This window comes from Carassius gibelio, chromosome A24 (genome assembly GCF_023724105.1).
Source record: "Carassius gibelio isolate Cgi1373 ecotype wild population from Czech Republic chromosome A24, carGib1.2-hapl.c, whole genome shotgun sequence".
In the NCBI taxonomy this organism is placed as follows: domain Eukaryota; kingdom Metazoa; phylum Chordata; class Actinopteri; order Cypriniformes; family Cyprinidae; genus Carassius; species Carassius gibelio.
Window position 1 is genome coordinate 10,074,483 of NC_068394.1, and position 25,979 is coordinate 10,100,461.

The window sequence follows — 25,979 nt, forward strand, 5'->3', positions numbered from 1 at the left end:
TGAGAAGTGTAATCAACCATAAGAGGGTAAAGATTTCCAGAGATTACAGTGATTGTCAAACAAGTGTAGTTGTTTTGAAATATGTCACCATCGAGACATGTCTCAAACACAGTTGGGTCTGAGTTAAAATCCAGTGAGATTTGAAGGAGATGTGGGTCTTTCCACTGAAATTTATGGCCAGAAACTAAACAGATGGAGTCTGACATGTGTAGTAGTGCAACTGCTGCTTAGTGAATTTGCTTCAGTCTATTTCAGAACTCATCGCACAGAAACGCTAGAAGATGAATAGATGTGCCATATTCCATATCAACCTAACAGGATTTAATTTGCTAGATGATACATTATCCATGTTTGCAACATAAATAAATACATGAAGATGAAATAATGATCTGAGATTAGTTTTTTATAATACAACCTGTATATTATTTACACATCCACTAAGTAAAAAATAGTCTATTATAATGTACCAAACATTAAGCCTTGCAACGAGATGAACAATACAGAAGTAAGATGTAACCTGTTGCATTTAAGTGTGATAAATAGTGCATGCCATGGACAACAGTAAATATACAGTGCAGCAGTCAGGTTTCCGAATTAAAAATCACATTCATTTTCTCAATAGGGGAGCATTTTTTATTAAAGATAACTTTTAAATTGTATAGACAAACATGAGCTATGAGGTAGTTAATCCATGCTTCTGTATATGCCTTTGCTGAATCCAAGAGTCGACAATATTTAAACTCATTTTTAAATATTCATGTTTAACAGTGGAATTCCTGATGAAAGATACATTACCCATGATTCTGCATAGGAATCACCAATCAGAGATTTGACACAAGCAAATTGCAGCAAACGAACACTGAATCCTTCGAGTCAGTATCCCTCTTCTCTCGCTTAAATATTTGTATGTGTATTCATATTTTGCAAAAACAAAATGTCGTAACTGTTGTTTTCCAACTCTTTAATGAAGACTTGTTTTTTTTTTTAAAATCCATACGGGAAAAATGAATAGGAGACAAAAATGCGAATGGTGCAATCAGAATTGACTATTATGGCTCTCTGGAAGACTTGATTCTGATTGGCCAGTAGGGGACAAACATAAATACCTTTACAAATGCAGACAAATCCAATTTTATACAAATCTTTTTATTTGCCGTTATACAAGGCTACTGCATAACAGGTGTAACAGGCTACATATTTTACTGTAAGTATAAAAAGGTAAAGTAAGTACTATAGAAATGAGTCATCTCCAGTTGTAGACACACAATGCTGTTGGGAATGAGAGAGCGTCATGCCGAGGTCAACAGGGGCAGTGCTGTGCATGTCCAACATTATACATACATTTCTAACATTCATATTCTCTGCTAAAGCCATAAAAGTCAACTTTTGTTGATTGATCAAAAATCCCTTTATCAACCATTGATTTGGCACATCATGTGATAAATTGTGTTTATTTATGCAAGGCAGCAATAAATATTTTTATGAACAGACATCGAAGCATGCTGACAGACAAAAAAAGTTCAAGTGCAGGCTTATCTTTTTCTGATAAACACATTACATTCTAGAATTTCAAATGGTTGTAACATTTTTGTTTTTGCAGAAATACTGGCCTCTGTGGGAAAAAAAAGTACACAATCTTTCTTCTAGTGAAAATTTAAAAAATAAGTGTCTCTTGCTGACTCACAATATTCAAATGCCCCTTTAAATTGCATAAATGTTTGATTGGCTCTGTGTTCTCCGTACGCACCATTACAAGCCTGTAGAAACCAAAGAAAAAAACATCAGTTGCCTGGAGACAGACCTCACTTCCATATGACCACTAATAAACATAACAACCTCAGTAATTGCCATAAAAACAGCCTTTAATATTTGAACTTGTCAAAGATGAGTGTAAGAATGGAAAACTGAACCGATCCATGTCATGCTGCACATTCACAGCCGTGTGTACGGATGAGGTCAGAGGAATCGGCACCCAGCTTTGGGTCGTTTAGTGTAGCTCCACCACAAACCTAACTGGCTGCATGTGACTATACAGGCTTGTCTGCCCTTCTCAACTGTAAACCTCGGCTGGGCATGAAAAGTCAAACCACAGAGGAGACACTTTCGTCATTACTGTGACTCTCAGCTGCCACATGCTCGAGCGGCACCCAGCTAAGTCAACAGAAACTAACATCAGACGGCTTCTTTCCAAAACATTGGGACCTCATCTAGTCTCAGATTGTTATAAAAGTGATCTCACACTGCATTGTGGGTGTCAGTAAATGAGGCCCGAGTCACTTTTGGTAATTTCGATGATCGTAACGTGAAGGAATGCTGAATGCTGTCACAAGATCCGTCATCATATAGACAGGCTAGTTATCATATTTTTAACTGAATGTCTGTAACTCATCTTATTTCTGAGAAGAATTAATATGGCAAGGCTATGACCAAAGTCTGCTGTCAGCCTTTTTTCAGAGGCTAAGATTCATAAGATTCATTCACAGGCAATTAGTTTGCCGTCTGTGAGCTCGATGGACTGATGTGTTGGAATGTTTACCTGAGAACAATGATCTCTTGCTGGCATCTCTCACTCCACTTGGATTACCTAAAAAGAGCCAAAATACAGAAGAAAAGCTTGTAAATGGTTTCATGCTGAGAATTTTCAAACATATAATTCAAAATAATACAAAGAGACACCTAAAACGAAACCTAAAAGCAGCATCGGAAATCAGCAAAAAAGTTTGAGGCAGGCACGATTTTTTTATGCTTTTGAAAAAAGTATTTTATGCTTACCAAATCTGCATTTGTTTAATCAAACACAGTCAAACTGTATTACTGTGAAATGTTATTACAAAATAAAACATCTGTTTTGTATTATATATTTTAGAATGTAATTTACTTCTATGAAGGCAAAGCTGAATTTTCAGCATCATTACTTTACATTACATTAGTGTCACAAGATCCTTCAGCATTCATTCTAATATGCTGATTTTGTGCTCAAGAAAGAGTCACGTTGCTTAATATTTTTGTGGAACCCTTAACATATCTTTGATTAATAGAGTGCTGACAAGAACAATGTTTATATGAAGGAGACATCTTTTGTAACAAAGTAAATGTCGTTACTGTCACTTTTTCACTTTAACTAAAACATACAACGTATCCTTGCTGTATTCAATTCAAATAAATAAATAAGTAAGCAAGCTTACTATTACTATTGCGTTCCCTTGATTTGTTAAATCGTGCGCACGATTTAGCAAATCGAGGGAACGAATTAATAAATCGTGCGCACAATTTATAAATCGAGAGAGCGAAATAGTAAATTGAGGGAACGCAATAGTCATCGTGTGCACGTTTTAGTACATTGAGGGAATGAATAAGTAAATCGTACACACGATTTAGCCTACTATTTTTTTCCTGCATGTCATGTGCGGGGCTCCGTAAATTTGCATTGATTTTGGCAGGAAATGACAAATCTGCAACATACATTCAGAACCCATGTAAACATGATGTAACACTTAAAATAGAGCCACAGTATGTTTACCATACTTGTACTAGCAGCTGAAAACATCGCCAAATATACAAAAATAATACACAAATGCTGGAGGTTGTGGATTACGAGTCTTCCATTTCTGTGGATTTCTACATGGAGATTCTGTGTGGTCCTGCCAATCAGGTCAGTTAAAATATACAAACATTTTACTACTAACATCAAACTACTAAAATATTTCATTTGAGAAATCAAACTTCCCTAAAGATCAAAAGAGTTATCAGTTCTCATTAGGAAAGGGAGTCATTGTATTAAAGGCATGAAATTCGAAATGAATGGAGCAGTCACTGAAATGTTTTAAGGGTTAGTGGTTACCCCATTCTGGGCGTTCCTGCAATAACAGGAAATTGTTATGGAACTTGTTCTTTGACATACGCTTGATGTCTGCTCAGAAACCTGTGTCGGCATAAGCTAAACTCTAACAGACAGCGTCAACAGTCACTGTGGCAGCCAATCAGCAAATGTTCTGAATGCCAAATGGCATTTTGTCACGTCCTGCGGTTGGCAGTGCCAGGCGTTCACACAAACAGACTGTGCATCATGTTCCTTTAAATAACTGGGTTGGCATGACAGTTCCAGCAAGCATGCTTGTTAGCACAATATACTTATTTTACGCAAGATATGTTTTTGGCAAAATGGAGCATGTCATGTGCAGTTACATTACATTTGATAGCAAAGCTTGGCTTGTTTGTATAATATTTTGCTTGTCTAGAAATTTGTGGACCATGCGATTGTGTGGTCCAAACATATGTCAAAATCATTGGTTTACCAAATAAATGTTATACTGGGTCTATAGCAAATAGTTTTCTAAAAGTGCTTCTGAGTTTAAAAACAAACAGTAACATTTTCTTAGAACTTAGGATTTGGTTTTGCATTTGGCATTTTTTTTTATTATGCTCTTGAGCGATTCTTGATAATTCTCCTCATCCTGATAAAAATCACAATCATTCTTATATAATCCATGAACTTAGAGACACTCTCTCAGGGCTAGGGCTTTAATATTCTACAATATTGAGGTCATTAACAGACTAATGGCTCATGAGGGACATTGAGATTCTGGCCATGTCACATTCAAATTGTGAAAAAGGAGGCCAGCAATATTTATTAGCGATTAGGGATGGTGATTTGCACAACTAATAATCCTCTAAGGACTCTAAGCATGCTTAAATCTTTCAGACTTCCACTGGAATGGAGATCTAAGCTATGTTCTTGAGACCATATCAACATAAAATGTCCGATGTTTCTCAACCTTGCTGCAGTCTTGCGTATGTGAGGACTAAAAGAGTGCCACTTGGAAGTGGTTCTCTTGACCTGACACATTTATTTCCAAAGGATGAAAGCTCAGATATTGTCATTAATTGGCCTCTACAGAATTTTAGACTTGCAAGTCTGTAAATGCATCATTTGTAGCTATAAAATATTTTTTTAAACTGACAAAAATTGTAATAAGACACTTCTAAAGGTTTTTATTTTTATTTTTTATTTTTTTATGTCGGATACGAAACAGTACACTTAAGGCCTGTTCACACCAATAACAATAACTATAATGATAACCATGTAAGCATCCAGACCAATGCACAATAATGTTCTGTTTAATGTAAGTATGCTTGCAGTTTTGTCATCTTTCTCATTAAATACTGAAGCTCTTTAAACTCTGAATTCTGACTGGCTGTCTATGTTTGTATCATTCCTCGGCCGAAAACAAAATAGTTATGAAAGTGATAAATGATATATAAAAGTTTTATGAATAGTTCTACTTCTTTAAGAATAGTGAAGTCCGCAACACAACTGCAATGATAATTACACAGAGAAACGATTTTCCAAGCAGATGAATGATAAAAACATTGACAGCCAATTTGAATCCACTCGACTTTAAAGACATTATTGAGAGCGGAAGTTAATGCTAATGTGTATTTCATTATAGTTATTTTTCTTGTTGTAACTGGGCCTTTATGCAAATCTGGTAATAGCATAAATTACACAAAAGCCAGATTAACAGAAAGGAGGTGTGTTCGTGTTGAAAATAATGACAGTTACTTTTTTTGCAGTATTTATGGACTGGTTAAACTTGGTGGTTTTGCACCAAAATGCATAAATGGTTTAGTGAATTTGCTTCTCAAATCTTTATGTCATGATTTTGGTCAGTGAACGGGATGGGTTCAGAGTTGTAATACTCACACCTGTCCTGCTCGGGTGGTTCCAGACAGTCACTCTCTGTGTCACTAGGGATGCGCCAGGGCTTCCTGACCGCCTGCAACTGCTGGTAAAACTCATCCTAGTAACACATATGATGGGAACAGAGATATAAATCATAACAATGGCAACCTGGCTTGATATCTGTTAAATGACACAATTAAACTAATTCATTTTGAAGGCTGAATGTAATTGTCCAAATGCTTTCAAAGACTGTGCCGAACATCCTTACTGGAAAAAAAATAAATAAATAAAAATAATAATTAAAACTAACCTAACCTCATTTTTTGGTCTCCCTATACTTGGTCAAACTGGTCTTTTGGCTGGTTTGGTGAAGTTGGGAAATTAGCTGGCTACCCAGCTTGAATCCAGCTTGACTAAGCTGGGAGACCATCTTGAACCAACTAAAACCAAATAAAGATGGTTTAAACAGCAACTTTATAAGAGTACACTGGATATATATAGCCGTTCAGTTGACACACTATCAACTAAATCCCACAAAACTTCATCAATTTCAAGAGAACATAATTTGCTTCAGTATTCAGGAAGTGTAATGATTTATCAGTGAATACTGCTGTGGACTGTGCAGAAAGGTGGCCATTTGAAAAGCAACAAAATCCCCTCTGAACTGGAAACCCAAGATGTAGAGAGGCAGTGAATGTGCATGTCAGGCCCATTCGTTCTACAGATGTTTTTATTTTCTTTCGAAATAAGTACACCTCTGGGTTGAATCCTCTGAGCCAACCTCTAATAAATAAATTTCCCCTGTTCACTTCTAAAGTCTTTTATGTGTTCTTATTTTTCAGTATTAAAGGTATCGTTGGTACATGCCAGACAGAAAGCGTTCATATATCGACGTCACATTTCAGTGCTAAATCGTTTATATGAAAACAGTAGTGAAGCACAAATCATCTGATCTATTCCTGAAGATCGCAATCTGAACTGAATGAGATGTACAGGTGCATATTTCTTTTTTGTTATTCAGGAGTTGAACTGCTATAACTGGGTAGAATCGGAGATGAGCAGTGCATTTATGTTTTCATAATCTCATCAGGCTCATAACAATATGAGCTTACAATATGATTCCTGTTTGTGGCTATTAAATACTTCAAAAGGACTTTGAATTGCATGCATGTGTACCTCTGTCAATGTGCTCCACAGACCTCCGTATAAATCCGTAGTGCTCAGGCCTGGCGGTGTGAGGATCGGTCTAGTTATCTGTCCCGTTGGCGTGACGGGTCTACTTCTAGAGCGCCTGTACACTCGGTCTTTGTTCCCATGGGTTCCGGCAGTCAATGAGTGCATCATGAGACTATTGGGGGTCAAAGGTCTGCTGGGTAGCCGTGCTCCACTGGGGGTCTGGGCACGGCTGCTGGGGTTGCTGGGAGATGTCCGATCCATGACTAAGCTTGTGGGTTTAGTGTTGTGAAGGGGCAGGCCTGTGGTCCTTGTGGAAAGGCTGCTGGGAGACTGTGGTCTGGACGTCTGTCCGAGCACAGGCAGAGTGTTAGTGGTGTGGAAGAGGGGGGTTAAAAGCAAACTCCTATGAGGGCTATTTGGACTTCGGCTCAGCTTCCCTTGCTCTGCCAGCTTGGCCAAGTCCTTCTCCACCTCTGAAGAAATCAAGACAATAAAAGCAAAATAATCACCAACTAGGGGACAATAATAGTCACAGCTTATAAACATTTTGGCATCGATTATGTGGGACATGACTAAATGTATAAATTGAGATTAATACATAGAGTATCCTCATTAATATCTTTTTAAATATTTAACATATGTGACCCTGGACCACCAACACTTAAGTTAAAAAGTCTTAAGTGTCTATTTTTCGAAATTGAGATTTATACATAATCTGAAAGCTGAATAAAAAAGCTTTCCATTGATGTATGATTTGTTAGGATCTGACAATATTTGGCCGATTTGAAAATCTGGAATTTGAGGGTGCCAAAAAATCTAAATACTGAGAAAATCACCATTGAAGTTGTCCAAATGAATTCTTAGCAATGTATATTGCTAATCAAAAATTAAGTTTTGATATATTTACAGTAAGAAATTTACAAAATATCTTCATGAAAAATGATCTTTACTTAATATCCTGATAATTTCTTTGGCATAAAATTTGGACCCATACAATGTTGGTATATATAATATAATATACCCCAATATATATATATATATATATATATATATATATATATATATATATATATATATAGCAACATTTAAAATGACTCATTCAAATTAATTATGACTTAAAATCTTCATATGAGAAAGCGTTGACATTTTAGCCAAGCACGTTAGACTTTTGTTTGCTCAGCTATGAATCTATTTGTTCAATAATTTACAAATGTTTTAGTTATTCCCCAAAACTGTTGTACACTAATTTGTTCCAGCTTGTCTTCTGATTCAACACACTAACAGCCCTTAAAACACATCAGTGTATTGACTCATAGATTCCCATTAACAAACCAAAAAAAAAAAAAAAATCCTGAAGTTTTGCCGAGGTATTTTTTCAATATTAATTGTCAGATGTAAAGTGTAAATTGGAAGGCATGTTTACTTTGTACGATTACAAGAGTGATTAATATAGCCTGCTTTATTTTTGTATATTCGTTTGCTTGGCAGCAAGTCAAATATATATATTTTTTTGTACATATGTGTGGCGAGTGGGGCGGGGCCGAGATGCGTGGGAACGAGGAGTGAGGCCAGGTGTAGTGATTGGAGATGAGCTACACCTGCGCCCCACCGCCGGTTTTGAGTCCGACGTAGGAGATGGAAGGATATAAAACTGGAGCGACGACCGTGAAGGTCGAGAGAGGACCAGGCCTGGGACATTATTTTATGTTTTGGTTTTTATTTGTGCGCGTCAGTCGCCGTGAGGGGCTGACGCGCCGTTTTGTATTTATTTTGGATTATTAAAATATTTTGATTGTGCACCGGTTCCCGCCTCCTTCTTCCCGATGAATATGGAGATTTCTTTATTGTTACAGTGGTGCCGAAGCCCGGGAGAAGGAGGGACGTGCTGCTGAAGATCCCTCACCGCTGTGGTGAATCCGCGGTGCCCTCGAGCTGGCGAGGTATGTGCCGCCAGGGACGCTCGAGACGGTGGGCTGGAGCGAGTTGCCGGGGACGGGCGAGCTCGCTGCTGGCCGCCCACGATATGGAGGGGCGGCTGCCGTCCGTGAGGGAGCGGAGGAGTCGGCGCCGTTCGCCAGGGGGCGGAGCCTGCCGCCTCCGCGAAGGAATCCGGAGGGGCAGGGAACGGGGGACTCCTGCCGGCTGCCCAAAACCGGAGGAGCCGTCGCCGTCCGCCGAGGGCCGTCCAGTGCCACCGCCAGGCACCGCGGAGGAGATCACCCAGCTGGTGGAGGGCCGAGCAGCAGTGCGTCTGGGAACCGGATTTTTTTTTTTTCCTCTCTCCCCTCTCTCGTCCTTGTCGCTCCTCCTTCCATCTCCTTTTCTCTCGCCTCGTCTGTCCTACCCCCAGGTTCCTGCAGGTCCCCGTGAGCGGTCTCGAGGGTACCCCCCGGCCTGCGAGGGGCGATGGGGGTATGTGGCGAGTGGGGCGGGGCCGAGAGGCGTGGGAACGAGGAGTGAGGCCAGGTGTAGTGATTGGAGATGAGCTACACCTGCGCCCCACCGCCGGTTTTGAGTCCCACGTAGGAGATGGAAGGATATAAAACTGGAGCGACGACCGTGAAGGTCGAGAGAGGACCAGGCCTGGGACATTATTTTATGTTTTGGTTTTTATTTGTGCGCACCAGTCATCCGTGAGGGGCTGGTGCGCCGTTTTGTATTTATTTATGAATTATTAAATTATGTTTTGATTGTGCGCCGGTTCCCGCCTCCTTCTTCCCTTCCTATTCATCGGGAAGAAGGAGGCGGGAACCAGCGCACAATCAAAACATAATTTTAATAATTCAAAAGATAAACAAAACGGCGCACCAGCCCCTCACGGACGACTGGTGCGCATAAATAAAAAGCAAACATAAAATAATGTCCCAGGCCTGGTCCTCTCTCGACCTTCACGGTCGTCGCTCCAGTTTTATATCCTTCCATCTCCTACGTGGGACTCAAAACCGGCGGTGGGGCGCAGGTGTAGCTCATCTCCAATCACTACACCTGGCCTCACTCCTCGTTCCCACGCCTCTCGGCCCCGCCCCACTCGCCACAATATGCTTTTATGAAAGTCTGTTGCACATTTTCAGATGGAACATCTGGACAGATCAAGCAGTGTTCAGTCCGAGAGGAAATAAGGATTCGGAGGAAACAAGATGTGACATATTATAAATAGTATGTTCAATTGTGATATGTGTTTCAGACACCTTGACTACTTGACTTGTAAGCAAACAGTCCTTTCTCCAAAGAAACCTTATGATACTTTTCAATATGAAACACACACACGTTGTCCAGATTAATAATGTAATAGTGCAAATGCTCAATGCTATGTCATTTTCCATAACAAAGCTCTTATTCCCCTTTACAAAAACTATTCCAGATTGTTGTATATACAGTTAATTGTGGGAATGGATAATTGTTTTGTCTGTAGTCAACCATAACCTTATTTAGAAGGCATACAGGAACTTATCCCAGCTCCTTCTCAGCTGTGACAGAAAGGATTTGTTGTGAAATTATTATACAGACATAGATCATTTGTGATGATGGCAAACCATACCAGATAAAGACAATGAAAACAAAATGAATGATTCGTTTTTTTGTTTGTTTTGTGTACCAGCGTCTAAAATTTCCCACATTTATATTTATAATATTTATAAGAGTATGCAACTGAGCTTACGGGTCCTAATGAGTCAGTGCTGGAGGCTGAGAACATAGGAGCCACAGTTATGTTCACCGTAAACACCACACATACTTGAACAATCATTCATCATGGACAGAAGGTTTTAACTTGATGATGAACTACGAATTTCCTGAAATTCCTGGTCCTACAAAATAGATAAGAGTATTACTTCTAATGAAGGATATGGTCAGAAGAGACACATTGCTGTTTACACATGGTATTAAGATGTCTCAAAGGAGTCTGTTCTGAACACTTGTGATTGATTTTTTAAGGAATGCGTCTCTGATTTCACTGCATACAAGTAGATCGACCTTCATCAGGGTGTCTAAGAACTTGGTCAGTGCTAATCTTATATGCAGGCACTGGTCTAAAAATACATTAAATCAGTTATCACTCCAAAAATGAATTCAATGGGTATTCTTGTTTGCTATTGGATAAAAAACAATATCACATTAGACCACATAAATTCCAAAATTACATTTACATTTATTCATTTAGCTGACGCTTTTATCCAAAGCGACTTACAATTGCTATATATATGTCAGAGGTCGCACGCCTCTGGAGCAACTAGAGGTTAAGTGTCTTGCTCAGGGACACATTGGTGTCTAACAGTGGATTCGAACCCAGGTCTCTCCGACCAATGGCATGCGTCTTATCCACTGTGCTTAATTACAATGCTGTATTAAAAAACACATAAGTTGTATTGATAAAAACACTAACACTGACAAGCTACGCAATATCGTGGTCATAATCGAATGTGATTCATCTAATGAACCATGCATTTCCCTCCCACCAGAATACAAGTAAAGGCTCGTACAAGCACAGGTTAATAAAGCCAGACAAAGACTGTACCAACTGCGACAGTTGAGGAAATGCAGGGTGTCACAACCAATCCTAAAAACTTTCTATTCAGGGACCATAGAAAATGTATTGACTTGGTTGATATGGGAACAGCTCCAGTCAAGACTGCAAAGCCCTGCAGAGAGTTGCGAATCTCGGGGCTGCTCTTCCCTCACTGCAGGACATCTACCTCAAAATGCTGCAAAAGCAGAGCTGTTAAAATCATCAAGGACTCCAACCAACCTAGTAACTGTCTTTTCACTTTAATGCCATCTGGTAAGCACTTTAAATGCAATGAAAGGTCAATTTCAAATTTCAATTTGTATAAATCATATTTTAAAATGTTGCACTCTACATATTTTAGTCTGGTATTATAGTTTGGGAAAATTTCAACAAGTGAATATGAACATGAATATGAAGTTTATGTCACAGTAACACTAATATAAATTCATTAGAATGAGATTATATGCTGCATTAAACCGCGTCAGCATCACAATTCAAGGCTTATTCCTCACTGCGCATCTTCTTCCAAAAATGAAAAATTAGTCGAGATGAACTTGAATCTTTCTTTGTATATGGAGGTGATTCAGAAATTTACATTTACATGCATCTCAAGCCTGTTTTTGTGTAGATGATTATCTTATAGCACAATTAGTGTTTGTTTTTGGTAAATGTGAGCCAATATAATCATAATTAAAAGAACCGAAGACTTCAAATACTTCAGTCTGTGTGCATGGAATTTATTTAACACACGAGTTTTACAATTTGAGTTGAATGACTGAAATAAAATAACTTTCTAACGACATTATAATTTACTGAGAAGCTCCTCTACATATAAAGACTGATCTTTTATTTTGCACCATTTTCTCTCTGCTGCCCTGAGTTTGGTCCGAAGGACATTGTTTAAATGTACTAAATAAATGGTCAGAGATATGTAGGGGTTCTAAATTAGTCTGTAAATTAAGTCATGATGGTTGCCTGATTTGTGCATGCTTGTAGTAGTATATCATTTGAGATCAAATGACGCAAGGAGTGAATGGATGTCTGTAGCATAAGGCTTGTCCAGATGAATGCTGAAGCCGCCAAAGACTAAAAGTCTTGCAACCTTATTGATTCCCAACTTTCTCCATACATTTATGCACATTCAAAATGTTCATCTCACAGAGGAAGAGAGAGAGTGAGAGATCTGAGGAATTCCAGCTAGCTGAAAGTAATGCTTTATTTATTCAAAAGTGTCAGAAAGCTTTTCTTTGCCATTAAAAAAAAAACACCCAACAATTTTGTCCTTTGGGCATAAGTCAAACTCTTAAATTCCTAAAACAAAACAAAACAGCTTGATCGTAAATTAAAAAGAGTCTTGAGGATTTAGTTGACCACATAATTGAGGTAATAATGAGATAAAAGAAGAAGCCTGGCTTTCAACACTGAGAACATTAACAGCTAATAAAAGCATGAAAGGGGTAAATTAGGCTGTTGAATGGGCCTAATGCCTGGTCCTATGGGGATGACTTTGTTCAGATATAACTCAACAGTCAAATGGCTTTAAATCAATGCCATCTGGGAGCAGAGGTGACTTTTCATCCAAAATGATGTTGGAATAAGCTTTCCATTGACTGAGTCATGGAATAACAAGCACACTTGATACAAATATTTAAACACTTCCCACATATACGTTCATGTAGCTGTTTATTGTTTATAGCGAGAAATTTGAGAATAATTTCATTCCAATTCCAAAATCCAATTTATACACTGACCACAATTATAAACACAACACTTCTGTTTTTGCCCCCATTTTTCATGAGCAGAACTCAAAGATCTAAGAATTATGCACACAAAAGGCCTATTTCTCTCAAATATTGTTCACAAATCTGTCTAAATCTGTGTTAGTGAGCACTTCTCCTTTGCGGAGATAATCCATCCACCTCACAGGTGTGGCATATCAAGATGCTGATTAGACAGCATGATTATTGCACAAGTGTGCCTTAGGCCGGCCACAATAAAAGGCCACTCTAAAATGTGCAGTTTTATCACACAGCACAATGCCACAGATGTTGCAAGTTTTGCGGCAGCATGTGGTTGTCAAGTTGACTGCAGGAATGTTGACCAGAGCTGTTTCCCTTGAGTTGAATATTTATTTTTCTACCATAAGCTGTCTCCAAAGATCTTTCAGAGAATTTGGTAGTGCTGTACATCCAACCAGCCTCACAACCGCAGACCACGTGTAACCACACCATTCCAGGACCTCCACATCCAGCATCTTCACCTCCAAGATCATCTGAGACCAGCCACCCAGACAGCTGCTGCAACAATCGGTTTGCATAACCGAAGAATTTCTGCACAAACCCCATGGTGGTAGGGTTATGTTACGGGCAGGCATATGTTATTAACAATGAACACAAGTGCATTTTATTGATGGCATTTTGAATGCACAGAGATACCGTGACCTGAGATCCTGAGGCCCATTGTTGTGGCATTAATCTAAGACCATCACCACATGTTGCAGCAATATAATGCACGGCCCCATGTTCTAAAGATGTGTACACAATTCCTGGAAGCTGAATACATCCCAGGTCTTGCATGGCCAGCATACTCACCGGACACTGAGCATGTTTGGGATGCTCTGGATCTGCGTATTCAACAGCGTGTTCTAGTTCCTTCCAACATCCAGAAACTTTGCACAACCATTGAAGAGGAGTGGACCAACATTCCACAGGCCACAATCAACAACCTGATCAACTCTATGCGAAGGAGTTGTGTTGCATTGCGTGAGGCAAATGGTGGTCACACCCGACACTGGCTGGTTTTCGGAACCCCCCCCCCCCCCCCCTCCTTTTTTTTTGGTCCTGTTCTGTTTACCCTAGGGGGGTTATCACTGCTCTCCTTGCTCTAATCCATGTAAGGCTGCATGGATGCACAAGGAGTTCTTGCCCACAACAGAAACATACAGCCAGTATGCTAATTGTCAATCATCATTGATGATAGTGGTCCTGACAGGATTAATTTCTTTAATTGCTAATTGTTTATTTGTCTTCATTGAGCATAATTGTATTTATTTATTTAGGCTATTATTAGCTTTTTTGTGATTTTAACACTGGTAACAATAATTATTAATTATATTAAAATAACTATATTATGATATATATATATATATATATAAAATCTAGGTGAAACATCAAAAACATCAAGTCACACAGCTGTTGCCCTGATGAGTAGTGAGAGTGCCCTTCTTAAATACTTAATATGTTTCAAATGTATTTGGTGTACAACAGCGAACTGAAATAAAAAGCAGTACATGCGTTAACAAACAACTGAGCAACACATGTTGGAGTCCTTGGTGCTGTTTGTGCCGTTGGTTTTGTCCAATGCTTTCAAGTGGTTACCAAACGAATGAGCATCACATACACACACACACACACAACATACAACAAAGGTCTGTGAGATCAAACCACCAGCTGAGTTTGATCATCTACAGACAGAGATTTGTCACTTCACAGTGACGCTAACAAGCTAGTGTGGTGCTGGAATTAGCAAGTGAATCAAAGATGGTCACCATTTTTCACAACATATTTTATTAGGTGAGTCCGCTTTTAATTAGCCAATCAGACACCTTCATCCCTATATACGCAGGCAGACTTTGACATGTGTGGCCTTTGACAGTGTCAGGATGTAATGGAAAGGTGGCCTGTTTTATATGCATGTTGGTGTCTGTGTGTTAAAAACCTACCAGCAAGATGTTTGCCCATGTTCTCCAGTTCTTTGGAGAAAAGCGAGTCCTGGAGTTGCAGAGCACGTCTGGACATCTGGGGACTCGTGCCTCTGATCGGCTTCACATCCAATGCCCAGACAGGGTGACGCTATAACACACACATATGCACATTCACACACAAGAAACAGAGAGTCGCATTAGCTTTGAATTTGACTCCTTTTTTATCTGCTACTTATGGTTATAACATTGTACCATATCTGTTATAATGAGAGCAAATTATTTTTTAAGAGAAATTAGAAAAACACTGAAAACCACAGTTCTTTAGTGTTAAAGAATATATGGCGACAAGGACTGAACTTTTATTTGTGAACACTGCGCCAGATGTTCAGTAGTGATTACGGGATTTTGAAGTAACAGTCAGTAAACTCTAGGGATCCAAGAACAGATGACAACTGGTTTGTGGGATTCGAAATTCTAAATGTAACAGCAGGATGCTTAACTCCAATCATATCACCATAGACAAAGACAACAAAAAGAATTACAGATGAATATTCTTATTTTTCTTAACCTCCACATATTAACAACAACATTAGGTGTTGAATTTCAAGTGTACAAAAAGCTTAAAAACATTTAGCTAAGCTAGCAGGCTAACTGGTTCTGTGTAACTGTGTGTCATGTGCTATTAAACATTCTCTTGTTGTTGACGTTTTTTTTTTTTTTGATAAAGTAAGACATGGTGAACTGTAATACTCAATTTTGACTTTTATCATCATTAAAATAACAAAAAATATTTAATAAATTAGAATGAATAGCGTACTTTGTGAATGATGGGTGTTCAAAGCCTTAAAGGGGGGGTGAAATGCTATTTCATGCATACTGAGTTTTTTACACTGTTAAAGAGTTGGATTCCCATGCTAAACATGGACAAAGTTTCAAAAATTAAGTTGTACGTTTGAAGGAATTTTGTTCCAAAAAAACCTCTTCCGGTTTGTCACAAGTTTCGGAAAGTTTTTTTCGAGTATGGCTCTGTGTGACGTTAGATGGAGCGGAATTTCCTTATATGGGTCCTAAGTGCGCGCTCTTCTGCCGGAAGAGCGCGCGCTCCCATATAGCAGAGCAGAGAGAGGCTGAGCACAGCCTGATCAGAGCGAGAGCGTCGCGAAAAGTCACAAAAGAAGTGTGTTTTTGGTTGCCAGGGCAAGACAACCCTGCACAGATTACCAAAAGAGAAACAGCATTAAGGGACCAGTGGATGGAGTTTATTTTTACAGAGCATCAACGGAGTTGTGCAAGTGTTTTTGTTTGTTCCCTGCATTTCGGATTGCACGTCGTTTATTTCTTAAGGATAATGCAGTCCCAACGGAAAAGAGGCACGATTGTGTGTTGGAACCACATTCGGTGAGTAAAACTGCTTCAAATATCTCTGTGTTGTTAACTTAGCTATCAGCGCGTAAGCACATCAAGTAAACAACATGCGGTGTTGTCATCAAACTGCACTTTCCACATGTAACGTTACAGCTAAAAAAAAAAAAAAAAAAAAAAAAAGACGACATAAAGTGGAACTTAGTCATTTTCCAAAACCGCTAAGCAAATATATACAGTTTCAGTACATACCACATAGAGACGCATTTGCTGATGCTGCTCTTGTTAAATTTCAGCCTCTGGATCTGTTTCACAGCTTCCAAACGCTCTCAACTCAAAAGCCTACTGGCGCTCGTGATTCTTTAGCTCCGCCCACACGTCACGCCTCTAGGCGCTCGTGTTTTTCCGGGAAAAATCGGTACAGACTATCTTTCTCTTATTAATATAATAAAAATAAAGACTTTTTGGAGTTATGAAGGATGCAGTACTACTCTATAGGTACTCAAGATTAACAGGATATTGAGTGAAAACGAGCATTTCACCCCCCCTTTAACATGCCAACTGGCTAAAGAAAAGCGTGAAGAACAATTTCAGAGAAAATGAAAACTTTTTTATAAAACGAATGCTAGGCTAGCAAGCTGCTACCTACTGCAAACGATATAAGCTTTGGTAAAGCATTACATAAAGCAATATGTTCCCTACTAAACAACAGCATTAAGTCAAAACCTTGTAAGATCATCTCGCATTCATAAGCAGCATCATACATCTTGATAATTTTTTTGTTTCACTAACGTTTTAAACAGTCATCTAAAGCTTGTACGCATTATTGGTGTAGACTTGTGAAGAGGTTACTGAATAACCCCTATCAATATTTCTACTCATTGCAGTTGTGACTGAAAGTCATGTCAGTATTGAATGCAGTAAGTATTGTGTATAATGTTTTTATTTTGTAAAAAAAAATATCTTATTGCCTTTAATAAATGAAATGACTAGGAACACTGTCCAACAAGTGACCTTGGACATTGCCTTTTTTCAAGCTGTTTACACTTGCTGATACATTTGTACTACTGCCAATTTCCATTGCACAAGTGCTGAAAAGTATTTATAAATATTATCATCTAAATCAGGAAGAAACAGCTAAACTATTAATTGTTCACTAGTAATGGTGGCGGACAAATCTTCATAATAAAGCAACCCGTTCTCATCAGTCTGCGTATAAATAACACGACTTTACACTTTCTAGTTGCGTGTAATGCATACGCCAAATGCCATTTTTGCGTGCATATGATACGCCAATCCTTCACATTAATTTCGGTGGAGAGCAGATGCGTCCAAATAACACGCATCAAATTCAGCGGCAGTGACGTTACCAGCGAGGCCCGTCCAGTTCACCTGATGCGCGTTTACCTTCAAACAGGTAAGCAAGGGTAACCATCTTTTTTTCTTCTTCTTCTTGTAATGATATCACGAGGTTAACCGTATTGTTTTAATTATTTCAGTATTTCTGCATCACGGTAGACAGGGTCGTGTGTTTAAAGGGCAGCGTATGCTCAGCTAGCATAGTATCATATTAACCATACCATAGTAACCATAGTTTTACTGTGATGAAGACATCACAGTTGTATCTCGATTGACTGAACATCTGCTTCAAAACTCCATTTAGAATTTTAGACAAAGTTTTCATTATGAAGCCTCAAGATGTTGACCTCTAAATTTAACTGTATTTTTAACATCATATAAACACAAAAAAGTGCAAGACTATATATATATATATATATATATATATATATATATATATATATATATATATATATATAAAATATATGACAAATAAATGACAGTCTGCAGACAGACAGACAGAATCACACACACACACTCACACACAAGCATTTGTCTCCCAACACACTAACAAGATAAACAACAATGGAAGAATATACTGTTGTACCCCAATAACCTAAGCTACATACATATAAACAAAACTATATCTGTGATTCTGGCTTCCTGGCCCATAATGCACTATTAATTTAAACAGCGCAAAGTCAGGTCATTTCCATACATACAAATGGAGGACAAGCATTCAAACACACACTCATTTTAACTCTATTCTCCAAACCATTTTGACACACATCCCTCAAAGCAACAATTTTCCGGGAAGAAAACTTCCCTCACAAATATTTTGATATTTGTCGATAGACAAGCATCTACATTTACAGTAACAACAAATAAATATGAATGACAGTTAACAGAAACAATTTCATAAACGACGAGGCTGCTGTTAAGAGATCCATGTCAGTGTTAATATTCGAGGATGATTCATTTCTGATTCTGTCCTACTGACTCAATCCGTTCTCTTGAGGTTTATTGGTTCCACTTAGCTCCATCATTGACTATACAAACCCATAACAGATCTTAGATATTTGCAAACTGAAGCAATACTTGGGAAATGCAATGCTGTTTTCTTCAGCACGACTTCGGTTTAGAGTGACATTTGTCTTTATTGATTGTGATATGTGCATGTGACTTGGAAGAGACTGAGTCAAAGTAGTTTCAACAAATCAGGTTCCTGTGAGCAAATCAGAGACAAGCTGTTTAACGGCCAAACAAAACAGCTGTTTTATGTTTGCAACGAGAAATTGTGGATTAAGAGCAAACCGACTGGTCCACCAAAGCTTGCAACCACTTTTAAAGGGGCTTCTGTCCACTCACAAGCATGGTTTCAATTGCTTCAGAAATGAAATCCAGATTGAGAATAAATACTGCATGAGACCACTCAGCAACTGTTTGAATTATAAGTACTCACACTGTGCTTGTGCACCCTTATTCAGAACACTAGGCCGAGCCACTGGTGACCGATTTACTATTCATCTTAATCCTCACAGGAAAATCTGAACACTTCACTCTCAAAGTCCAATAATCAAGCTAATAAAGCTGCAGAGTTTCTTTTACAAACATAAAACATAATTATAATAGTTCAGAAAAGTCCAGGGCCCGGTTCCCCAGAACGTTCTTATTTCTAAGTAGTTCTTAACCTATTCCTTAACCTCTCTCTTAACCTTATGGCACGATTCCCGACACGTTCTTACGCTAAGTATATCTTCTGTAAGTCACACTTTCATAAGGTTGGTCTGGACCATTCGTAAGCTCTCTCTTAGCGTTGTTTGAGCTCAAGATGCTAATGTACAGCAGTCTTTAGAAATCAGCGCAGCGAAGTACAAGTCAAACTATGGTATGTTGACAATGTTGTGGCTCAACAATGATTTTATGTTATTTTTTAAGACTCATAATAAATTATGTTCGCAATGGATACAGGCCCATTTATGAAGTTGACTTTATGTGGTATCAGAACTAATATGGTGGTAATTAGCCCAGGCTTTTTCGTAATGTAATTAAAGCGAATTGGCAATCAATTTTTTGATAATTAAAATCTGGCAAACAATTTGGCTCTAAATGGCTAAGATCTATAAATGGGTAATCATGGTTGTGTCCAGTAAGGGACCAACTATAGCAGCGATCCAACGTGTCCTTGTATTGAATCAAAGACGGAGCCGGACGCGGAGCTGTTTAGTCCATGTCAATTTTTTTATTCGGGAAAACTTTTGACATTTTGCCTGACGTGGCTATATTAAAAAAAATTGTCTCCCAAGACAACTCATTATGGAGCTACAGGACCTTCTCAGACCTGCACTTGCCAGACAAACACTACATTTTTTTCAAGACCTCGGTGTGGAGGTGCGTCAGCACTGTCACCAACGCCGTTCTGCGCCATGCCGGGGATTACATCTCTCTCTCTCTGTTCATTATAGATAGGTTTGCTTTTTATTAAAAACATAAACCAATTGCAATCAATACCGCATTAAACAGAAGTAACTGCAGCTGCTTGCCAATCAATTCTGATTGTGAAGTACCTTACCATTAATATAAAAGTGTATTATATAATTTTTAAAAGTTAAACCCATGTCAAGAAGCGACACAAGTGGCACAAAGGGATAATGAGGGTGGATGATTAGCGAGGGATACCCGATTCGTCTAACCGTCAAAACATATCGTATGAACATATTACTGACCATTTGATAATTTAATTTATAATCTATATTCTACTGATAACTTAAACTATGTTAAAATGAATGTTACCGTAATAATTTGAGGAATGTTTCATTTGCATAGAACGTGTTGTCTTTCTTAATGCTGTATTGCACCTTCACGTGGAGAAATCGAGTGGAAAATCGATTCATGAGCAATCGATGCCAACTAATTCAGCACCTTCACTTTGGACAGTGCTCTTGTAACGTTGGACGTAAGAGGCAGCGTGCTAAGAAGCTTCCTACGGGACACTTTGGGGCACACACTTAGGAACATAAACAACTTTGGTAAGATATATCTTTCGAGGTCTTCTTAGCGCGCTAAGAGTGAGCGTTTCAGTTTAATAAGAAATAATTGAAGTCACATAAACCACTGTTTACACAACTTACTTATATTACTGCTCATTTATATCACATTCCTCTCTTACACTACACTGCTTACTTAAATTACTCACTTATATTACACTGCTCCCTACTATCCATATGCATCTTTGCTCTTTCGTGTTTTTTACCGAGAAATGAAGATCTTAAAAGCAGCTGAGTGGCACTTAATCTTCTCGAACACCATATCTACAGAAGCTTGAATGACAAAGAGAGAGCCCTAAGAGTTTGGAAGCTGTGACACAGATCCAGAGGCTGAAATTTAACAAGAGCAGCATCAGCAAAGACGGTATGCTATGTGGTATGTACTGAAACTGTATATATTTGCTTAGCGGTTTTGGAAAATGACTAAGTTCCACTTTATGTCGTCTTTTTTTTTTTTTTTTTTTTTTTTTTAAGCTGTACATGTGGAAAGTGCAGTTTGATGACAACATCGCATGTTGTTTACTTGATGTGCTTACGCGCTGATAGCTAAGTTAACAACACAGAGATATTTGAAGCAGTTTTACTCACCGCATGTGGTTCCAACACACGATCGTGAGCCTTTTTAGTTGGGACTGCATTATCCTTAAGAAATAAACGATGTGCAATCCGAAATGCAGGGAACAAACAAAAACACTTGCACAACTCCGTTGATGCTCTGTAAAAATAAACTCCATCCACTGGTCCCTTAATGCTGTTCCTCTTTTGGTAATCTATGCAGGGTTGTCTTGCCCTGGCAACCAAAAACACACTTCTTTTGTGACTTTTCGCGACGCTCTCGCTCTGATCAGGCTGTGCTCAGCCTCTCAGTGCTCTGCTATATGGGAGCGTGCGCTCTTCCGGCAGAAGTGCCTTAGGACCCATATAAGGAAATTCCGCTCCATCTAACGTCACACAGAGCCATACTCGAAAAAAACTTTCCGAAACTTGTGACAAACCGGAAGAGGTTTTTTTGGAACAAAAAACTCCTTCAAACGTACAACTTAATTTTTGAAACTTTGTCCATGTTTAGCAAGGGAATCCAACTCTTTAACAGTGTAAAAAACTCAGTATGCATGAAATAGCATTTCACCCCCCCTTTAATCTCCACATAGAGACTGAGTAAGAATGGAAGGCTCAATTGCAAGTGTTATGACCAGAACTTCAATGGCAAGTCAAACCATAACCTGAGCATACTGAGGTCAGGAGAGACTCTTCATCCTCATCAGCCATCTCCTCTTCCTCCTGGCTGGAAGCCAGCAGAGCAACTACAGAGCCCTACAGCATGACATACCTATGGCTCACATAAACCACACTCAACCTTTTGAAAAGACTTCATTCAACCAGATCACAAAATTAAATTTCTTATGATTTGTTAAGTAAAACATGTGAATCACATTAAAAAACATCCATCTAGCCCGTGAGCATTGTATATCTGCTTCAGGAAGGTGTGTGACATTTTGGAGTGTGTTTTTCTGCATCTTGCCTGACATATATCTTTGTTCTAGAGGTTCACTGAATCATTTGTAAATGCTATCGCTATATTATGTTAGCTGGACAACATTTCAGAACTTTGTAATGAGAGAAAAACATGAACCAGATGGCTCGACGGAATATATGGGAGAGTCTGTCAGCTCATCTGGCATATATCTAATAAAGTGCCTGAATTACATTCAGTGTTTGAATTCAAGGGGAGCTGCAGGGTCACTATAAGGACTAAGGGACCCTCACTCGAGCTGTTCATTTAAGAGAACAATAATACTATTGTGTTCTATTTGTCCAAATTTACTTAAGGGAATCAAACCTGTCAATAAAAGTAAAAATAAAAGTAATCTATGATTCTTCCTGAAGTAAGAGCAGATTTATATAATATAGATCACTACAAAATCAGATGACAATATCATCTCCATACTTACAAAATGTAAATTAATAATTTCCTGTTAAAAGTTAAAGTAAATGTTTAAGGAAAGTACTCCAAGTACTGAATGATATCAAGGAATACAAAAAGTGCATTTGTGAGCAATTGATAACTAACCAACAGATTTTTTTGCTTAACACTGAAGTAATATACAAGTAAGTAGTAATGCATGAGACCGAGGCCAAAAACACCAGAGCACATAACATGCTTCTTAAATGCTTTGTGAGAATCAGATTTGTTTGAGCAATTTGCTTCAATAACCCACTGATTTCACGCTCAGGATGTTTAATACAAGATAAGAAAAAAAAAACTTCTAATTGACAAAATATTTTGTTGCACATGTCGACCTACAGTATGTTAATCAGGTCTGTAGTTGCTTGTCATTTTTACATAATTGTGCATAATTAGTGCAGTCAGATCCAAATGTCTGATAACCACTGTTTAAAATACTTTTTTTTTTTTTTTTGATGAAATGAATGAAAATGTACATTAATTTTTTTACTTCTTAAAATTTGATTTCTCCCTCTTTTACTTCAATGTATTTTCAAATGACTGGCATCCTTGTTTCTTTATTTCAAAAATTTCTTATATTTTTTCTGATTATTTTCTACTTTAAATTACATTTTGAATCTTCAATGTGGATTCAGACTTTTGGACCTCACTGTGTATTAGAGGTATAATCAGACATGGAGGTAAATTCAGACTGTAGTAGATGACTGAAACAACAAATCCAGAACCTGAAACGTGAATTTTTCTTCCTGAAATATTTAACAAAATAGACTTTATCTGTCAAGAACAGCTAAACTTTTCCACGTTATAAATAAGCAGGCATAATCAGAAAGATCATAACGACCAATGCACAGCCATGACCAAACTTTACCATTTTAGCTCACGCAGTCAAAGCAAGCTCTCCTCAAGGCTGTTTTCTTAATATCACCCCCGAACTAAGACAATCAAGACCGGAAACCACATGAGAGAGACCCATTAATGTGTGATGGCTTGTTATATAACAAAGGCGGCCAATATTAATAGAAAAAAATTGAAGCTGAAATATTTTCATCTGCCAAGGTGGGAGGCTGTCACAACAAAAGTGAAGCCCATAAGGGAAAAAAAAACACATATCCTCATTTTCTAGCCCTACATAAACAAATATTTCAGTAATACAGACATTATTTCAGTAATACAGTAATACAGACATGGATGTAATTATCATTTGAAGAAAAAAAAAAAACTCCCTTCTCAGTCAGTTTAATAAAGAAACATCTAGGTCAGACTAATGAGGTTCCATTCAGTTATACAATCTGATTCTTACTTTATGAAAACAAAACTGTAATTTCGTAATTCAAAATAAAATATGAATGAATCCATCTCTGATAATCCCGGGTTGCTATGTTCACGCAGATTTGTTTACGCATTAAACTCGTGGCCACAAGAAAAACATGTCGTTCCCTCAACATAAGAAGTCTTGGCCACGAGAAATGGATGTTGTTCCCTCACCAAAGCATCTCGAAGCCGCGACATAAGGATGTTGTTACCTCGACAAAATGATCTCGTGGCCACAAGGTAATATGACGTTCCCAAAAATTAATATCTCGTAGCGACGTTATCATTTCGTGGCCACGACAAAACTAAGTAAACCGAACAAGTCACCTTACGTGCACCGTAGTATTATTATTAAACACTACTTCCACTTTTAGAGCATTTTCTTAATTTTTATTGAAAATAAATTCTAATGTGATATGTGATAGGGAAAGTGAGAAGAACGAGCTCGGCAAAAGCCGGACTCTAACCTGATTAATTATATTACATGCTCAAAACGTTACTGCCTAAACCACTGAAGTCACTATTCACGTGTGTTATATTTAACCTTATATGATGATGGAGGGCGGAGCTACAGTAGATTTGCACTTTGTAATAGACATTCCAAATAATCTTGCTTTCCATTTGCAATAAGATTATTTTTATTACCACACTGCCATATAATTTTTCTTAAGTAAATTGCACTTAATTTAGATCCCCACTGGAAACAAGACAAGTATCAAGTATCTTATATAATTTTCCTATACAGAAAATCCATCTTTATTTTATTACATTTTTTTATATGTACATGAAAACTTGAAAACCTCCCATTCTGAAACAGTAAACCTACAGTTTCCCTCATTTCAGGATTAACAAACTCAGAGTTTTCACTTAACCTCTTCTGAAACAGGCCCCAGTAGAAGACCAACACAGATCGAGCGCCCATGACTATTGTTGTCCCAACAAGTGACTCAACTCATAAAAGTGTTACATTTTGTTTTCAGTGCCATTCTGGGCAGCAAGAAGGGAGAACCCCTGAGGACCAGTTAAAGTAATAAGCTATTAGGAAGACAAATCGCATTTGCCTTTCAAATAGAGCCCAAATAAGCAATTAACCAGAAAACAACCACATTAAGCTTTAAAAAGCAGCAGTAGGTGATCTGATCCTTTCACACACACCGCTCCATGTGGGAAACATTAGCCGTCTCGCTCTTAGCTCACTGGCATGGTTTAATCTATAGACGATGGGGCTTCCTTTCACACTTTCTCTGTCTCTCTCTTTCTTTTTTTCCCTTTCTGAAAGAGAGACAGGTCTTAAAAATGCATGCCAAAGTAAAGAGCATGTTTCTGTGTGAATGAGAAAGCAGATCTAAGTGTGTGAGGCCCTATACGGTGTTCGAACAGCATTGTTTACTCTGTGGTACGGTTTCTCAGGGTAGTCACAGCTCCTTGGGTGTCCCCACTGGGCGACGAAGAAGCCTCACATGTCTGATGTTGCCACTCTGTCTGGAGCTCTCAGCTCATAAGCACCACACAAGACTCAGCCAGCGATTCCTGAAGAGGATTTTCCCAACACTTTTCCTCTGTAATTATAGCTGCACTCTCTGTTCTGCTGCTGATAGAAAAATAACCACTTCATGATGGGTTTTAGGGAGTTTTGGGTTGCTTTAGTGACAGAGACCTGTATAAAGTTAAATTCCCATGAGATTCGGAGAAACTCTGAATGCAAGGAGATGGGTTGTTCACATAGGTCTGAATGCTTTTTTATCGTTTTTCTATGTTTCTACATGACAAGAACACAGTCATCAGCCCAGTTGTAGAGTGCTTTTTAAAAGTTTTTCAATCCATTTCTCAACAATTTGGTCACTTTTTCCAAACTCTTCACAACTGTAAGTAACCCTAGCCATAACCCA

General features: G+C 38.3%; 1 protein-coding gene across 1 annotated transcript in view; it reads right to left on the minus strand.

The window, feature by feature from the left end:
* Positions 1-1,130: 1,130 nt before the first annotated feature.
* Positions 1,131-25,979, minus strand: part of LOC127945979 (uncharacterized protein C8orf34 homolog) — a 74,598-nt gene continuing 49,749 nt past the window's right edge. Inside the window, exons 11-15 of the mRNA XM_052542203.1 lie at positions 15,085-15,214; positions 6,860-7,332; positions 5,705-5,801; positions 2,537-2,584; positions 1,131-1,757 (exon numbers count right to left, since the gene is read on the minus strand). Coding sequence (XP_052398163.1) covers positions 1,750-1,757; positions 2,537-2,584; positions 5,705-5,801; positions 6,860-7,332; positions 15,085-15,214 — 756 coding nt within the window. The 3' untranslated portion in view covers positions 1,131-1,749. The remainder of the gene's footprint in view (positions 1,758-2,536; positions 2,585-5,704; positions 5,802-6,859; positions 7,333-15,084; positions 15,215-25,979) is intronic.